The 6,224-nt window shown below is 46.8% G+C and overlaps 1 protein-coding gene across 1 annotated transcript in view; it reads right to left on the reverse strand.

Moving 5' to 3' along the window:
* The window catches only part of NOX5 (NADPH oxidase, EF-hand calcium binding domain 5), a 29,589-nt gene that overhangs the window by 10,319 nt on the left and 13,046 nt on the right, over nt 1-6,224 (reverse strand). The window contains exon 9 of the mRNA XM_006758386.2: nt 3,613-3,755. Within this exon, the coding sequence (XP_006758449.1) occupies nt 3,613-3,755 (143 nt within the window). The remainder of the gene's footprint in view (nt 1-3,612; nt 3,756-6,224) is intronic.

The following is a 6,224-nucleotide window of genomic DNA, read 5'->3' on the forward strand; positions in this document are numbered from 1 at the left end:
AGAGCCTGGTCCTGGGGCCTGGCCAGTGTTCTTCACACGGCACCTTTGCCTGAGGAGACGGAATGCTGCGTTCCCCACGTGTGGGATGTGAAGTACTTCTGGTGACTTTGGGAGATACACTGTGAGAGACCTAGACCTTTCTGTGTTTTTTAATCCCTGATTGCAAAGAGAAAGCCCTACATTATCATTTCTATGTCTTTAGCATTTACTAATCCCTCCTCTTTTTTTTTCTTTTAACAAAATGAGGAGGGGGGGGGAGGGAGAGAGAGAGAGAGAGAGAGAGAGAGAGAGAGAGAGAATGGGCAGAGCAGTGGAGTGCAGCTTCAGGCTCCGAGCCTTGGCAGGCAGAGACATCTGATAAGAGTCTAATAACATTGTTTTTACTCTTAGAGCTACTGTCTGGTTCTGGCAGAGGATATCGGTTCCCACTAGCAGTAGCCATCAGGAGAGTCCTTTTTAAATACAAGTCAGTGTGAAGTAATGTTGGGAACAAAGGGAAGTGTGAGGTAGGAAATACTATGGTGGGAAGTGAATATGGCAAAAGTGATGAGGGTGGGCTGCAGATGGCTGTGCAGAAACACCGGGAAATGTGAGGTCTTCCTGCAGGTAGCTGCCCGTGAGGCCCTCTCTTCCAAGTTCCAAGGACCCTCCCTCCCCCGGGGGGTACAAACCACTGGCTCCCCAGCCTCCAGCCCGGCTTCCTCAGCCCGACCACTTACCAGAACCCGGTTGCTGGCCGGGGCTTCGCACCGCGCCTGGGTCCCGGCCTGTGTCCCCGTGTGCCCCGGGCCTGCGCCCCCCGGGCACAGGGCTCCCTGGCATTTGTAGGATATCAGCTCCACACTGACGTCCTTGTTGGACACCGCTGCTCCCTGTGCCACGGCCTTGGAATAAATAGGCAGGGACTGCAAATCCTTCTTGGTTTCAAAATAGGAATTGTTTTATTATTTAAATCACAAAAGTAATACATTCGTTTTAAAGATTCAGATATGACAGAATGCTAACGAATAAAGTGAAAAGGGACCTGAATCAGGTAATATGACTTCTTTAAACATTTTCTCTATTTCCTTCTAGACTTCCTCTCTCTCACATACACACACACATTCTCTCACTCCTCTCTCACTCCTCTCTCACTTCTCTCTCTCTCTCTCTTACATAAATGGAACATACTGCTTTGTAATCTGGCTTTTCCACTTTATTATATCTTAACTAGGTTTCCATGCTTTCCAGTACATATCTTTTTTTAGGGACCTATATTCCATTATAAGGGTGATCGGTAACTTATTTTGCTACTTTCCTATTGTGGAATTTTGATTATCCTTATTTCCTCATTATTGTTAACAACTACCATATACAAAATAGCACCTTTTCCATCTCTATCCTTTACTCCAGCGATTTCCAACCTGTGTGCTGCAAGAATTTTTAAAATATGCAATACCTGAGTATTTAGTTAGGGGCACAGACCTCTTTTCTCTTAGACTGCCGAATAAAAAAATGACAATAGCCAACACAACAATAGCAGTCAGATGTGAATGCCCTGTCTTGAACCATAAATATATAGATTATAGCCTAGCTGGTTTGTGAACTGAATGGTCCCGGGTTCAATTCCAGTCAAGAGCACATGCCTGGGTTCCAGGTTTGATCCCTAGTGTGGGGCGTGCAGGAGGCAGCAGATCAATGATTCACTCTCATCATTGATGTTTCTATCTCTCTCCCTCTTGCTTCCTCTCTGAATCAATAAAAATATGTTTTAAAACAAATATATAGATCATACAATAGTGTTGCATTTTATTAGTCATGTTGAATAATCAGGTTGCATCTGACTGGTTAATTCTTGGTACCAGAAATTCTTATAAACACTTGTTTTTTTTAAAAGTTACTTTGGAACAATGAGGGTAGGTAATTACTATTATTATTATTTGTAAACCAATCAAAACTATACCTCTTTTTGTCAGATCACCAAAAAATATAATACATTTTTTGTGTGCCACAGCATTTTAGTATTAGCTTATGTGTGACATGATATGAAAAGGTTGAAAATTGCTGCTTTATCTTGATTTGTTTCCATAGCATTTATTATCACTTGACACTGTATCTATTTTGTTTGTTTATTGGCTGTCTCTTCAGAACATAAGCAGTGAATGTATCTGCCTTGCTCACTGATATGTCTCCAGCATCTAGTACAGTACTTAGGAAATAGTAGGTGCTATGCTCAATAAATGTTTGCTAAATGAATGAATGAATGAAGAAGGTGCTTAAGGTATTCTTGTGCACCTGCCCAACTAGCTTTTTAGGATAAATCCCTGAAAATGGAATTGCTGGGCCAGTGGGTATAGATATTTAAAATGCTGCCACTTGTGGCCAGACTGCCCGCCAGAAAGATTGTGCCGATGTATTTCTTGTCAGAGGTGTGTCAGGTCCCAGAGGAAACACAGCTTTTAACAATTCCCGGTGTGCCATAACTCACCTGGCTTCAAAAGGCAGCTTCCTCCTTCAGGAAGTTTCCCCTGGTTAACAGTAGACAATGCTCTCTCATTTCTACCTGCCCCTCCATTTCCCAAAGCATTGCTCTGGGCACCATTGCAGGAGGGCTCTCTGGTCTGACCGGGCAGGATTCCCCCTGGTTTCCCCCTGGACTTCAAATCCTTCCAGGGCCAGGCAGGGCAGGGCCAGGCCTGGGGGCTTCTCTTCTTTTGACCTTCCGCAGGGTTTGCAGCCTGGCGGTACAGCCCACTAAGTGTTCAGGCGCCCTCCATCTCCTTCATCTATTCTTCCTCAGGTGCCGCTCTGATCTCTATGTATTCCTACCAAACCCCACCGAGCCTCTATGTGCCCCAAGCACTGGCAACTCGGAAGGCTTGTGGATTTTATCCAGGTTCAAAAAACAACCCTGATGCCTTAGTTTGGCTCAGTGGATAGAGCGTCAGCCTGTGGACTGAAGGGCCCCAGGTTCGATTCTGGCCAAGGTCACATGCCTGGGTTACGGGCTCGATCCCCAGTAGGGCGTGCAGGAGGCAGCTAATCAATGATTCTCTTATCATTGATGTTTCTATCTCTCTCCCTCTTCCTTCCTCTCTGAAATCAATAAAGAAATATATTAAAATAAAAAACAAAAAAACAACAACGCTGATGCTAATGTGGGTGGTGTTGATGGTGATGATGAATGGTCCATCTGGACCATGCTGCCCAGGTCACTCAATACTTTACAGGCATTCATTCCACTGGCCCTTTAAAAGAACCATGTGAGAAAGGGAAGTCAATTCGTAAGTGAACAACCCAGGACTCAGCAAGGTTAAAGGACGAGCCCATGGCCATACAGTTAGCAAGTGCTGGAGCAGAGACGCAGAGGTGAGTTTTTCTGATCTCAGTTTTCCCTCTCTTTTCATTGTCCCCCACCTTATAATGGAGGGCACAGACTGGGGAGGACTGAGGGGCTGAAGACTTGAGAAGGCTCTTAGACCACACAATGCTGAGCTGCCGTGGTCCTCACACTGCCTCTCAGCCAGTGTGCACGCTGCTGCTCAGCCACTGGTGCCACCAACTGGGCAGAAGGCAACTTGGTCCCCATGGGTTGGCCTCCATGGTGGACCCTTCCTTCCCCATAGCACCTACCTGGGGCCTCCTCTGGCTCCTTCTCATTCTCAAACTCCTCGACAGTCTCTTGGAGTCACAGTCCACTGGGTCTGATACCCTGAAGGACTCATAGAGCCTGTTTGTCCACTGGCCTTCTGAGCGGATGTGTAGCCAGATGGTGTCTGAACAAGAGATGTGGGGAGAGGATCAACGCTGGAATCCAGCGAGGAGCAGGCCCGGCTTACCTGAGAAACTGGGGCTGGGTGTCCGCTGCTCAAGTCCTGGGTTGAATGTCCTTCTTCAGATCTAAACTAGAGCCACAGCCATAGGACATGGAGATCTGATCTCCCCCTTGCAAATTTTCTCAATGAAGCCAATCTAAGCCTACACAGTAAAGGCTCCGTCTCCTCTGCCAAGGCAGGGGCCAGAGCTGCCCTGAGCACACCAGGAGCTCCCTGGGGTGGAGTCCCTGCCTCCTCCATCAGGCCAGGGTCTCACTAAGGTGGGGACCATCTCCCTCCCACATTCAGCCAGGTGCCTGTCAATGGCTCTGCACATAGTAGGTGTTTAACTGGTGGTGGAACCAATGACTTTAATTGCACCTAGTGCCTGGGATGTAGCAGGTGCTTTCTAAGGTTCTCCATTGAGTGGATGACTGGCGGAAAGGTAGTGTGGGGTGGCCACCCTTCTGCTGAGGGCACCAGAGAGAATGCACAGCATTAGACTGAGGAGGCCCCTACGAGACCTCCTTTTTCTATTCTTTTAACCCAGGGACTGTTTGGGCAGCTCTGTGAAGGCAGTGGATAGACTCCTCACAGTAAGGTTCTTAAATACATAAAGTAACATACGTAGGCATTACAAATGAAACCAGTTATGATGAGAAAATTATCAAAAATTTAAAAAAAACAAACCACCAAATGTGTGATTTAGGAATGGATGCGCTTCTTTGTTAACACATGAAATAACTCCTGCTGGGGAGTTGCATGGCCACTGAAATCTGAAGTAATGATGAAGTATCAGCCACAATTGCCATGTGATATAAAGGAATCTATGGCTTTTATTTTGAAAAAGTCACAGGTATTATTAACACAATTGTGGGTCATCTGCATTCCTAAATGAAGAAAAGGCTACATTTCAATTAGAGGTTAGTGAAAATAAAGATGCCACTCCCCACCCACCACCCCTTCCAAGTTCACAGATAAGCTGGTTCAACCCTGTGTTTACAGAGGCCGGGGCGGCATGTTCTCACAGCTTCGTGAGGAGTGACCTGCAAAGTCAGGACTGGAGCTCAGGTCCTCAGACACCTCCTCCCATGCTCCTCTCTCAGGCTTCCTCCCCCTTCAGGCTATAAGTGCATGTGCGTGTGCGTGTGCGTGTGCGTGCGTGTGTGTGTGTGGGTAGCTATGCCTCTCTACACAAATGCATCCTGAAGTGCCTCACACAGTGACTCACACGTAGGAGGCCCCCCCTAAATGTCAGTTGCATTAAAACAGCCACAGCTGCCAACCTGAGTCCCACTCCTGATTTCTGTAAACAGCTTCGTAAACAAAGCCAGAGTATTTTCCAGCTCCCATGAGGCCTCAGCTCACTGCAGGAGACTCACGGCCCAAGAGAGAGGTGGATTCCAAGCTGAGACCCTGAAGAAGCCCCTTTAAGAACTGGTCAAATAAATGACCCATCCACATAATAAACATAGTCATTATAACCAGAGTAGTAGCGATAAACTGGAATACTATGCAGCCACGAAAAGGAAATGTTCTTTTTGAAAAAAATGGCATGCAGAGATTTTCATGACACACTATTCACTGAGGAAAAGTTGGCTGCAAAACAGTGGGAACAGTGTGATCCCACATACGCAAAGTTGTCCCTGCATCTGATTATCCATGTAGATGTACCGGCTGGAAGGCTGTTCACCAAAAGATGGACAATAGTTTTCTTGGAATGGAATTATTTGAGGGATTTTAATTTTTTAACTATGATATTTTATTTCTATTTACTGATTTTAGAGAGAGAGAGGAAGGGGGGGGAGAGAAGAAAGGGGGAAGGGAGAGGGAGGAACACTGACTCGTTCCATTTACTTTTATGCAGTCATTGGTTGCTTCTTGTATGTGCCCTAACCAGAGGCCCTGACACACAACCTTGGTGTATTGGGATGACATTCTAACCAACTGAGCTACCCAGCCAGGGCCTTTAATTTTCTTCTGTACAGATTTCTATATTGTCTGAATTTTCTGAGAGCACATATCTTCTTTAGAAAACAGAAAAGGGAAGAAAAATAGAAAGAAAATAACGCACCCTCTCCAACCTCCATCCCTGTCTTCATCCCATTCTACATCCAGGCCACCAATCAAGTCATTCGGGGGGTGGTTACTGAGTAGCCTCATGTGGGGGAACCTGGCCTTGCATCTGCACCCTGAGCTCTGGGGCTGGGTCCTGTGGGCTCTGGTGAGGAGGCGTCCTAAGTGAAGCTAAATCTTCTCACAGGGATGAGTCAGAGAAGCCCTCTACCCCACAGGAAGCCAAGCGAGCGTCTCAGTGTAACAGGCCACGCAAGGCCTGTCCTGTCAGAAGCACCACTTGATGTGGGAAGGCCAATCCCTGAGTGCTGGCTCCTCCAACAGCCCAGGACCAGAAGGAAAGCACACGCATTG

Source organism: Myotis davidii, unplaced genomic scaffold (assembly GCF_000327345.1).
Source record: "Myotis davidii unplaced genomic scaffold, ASM32734v1 scaffold673, whole genome shotgun sequence".
NCBI lineage: Eukaryota > Metazoa > Chordata > Mammalia > Chiroptera > Vespertilionidae > Myotis > Myotis davidii.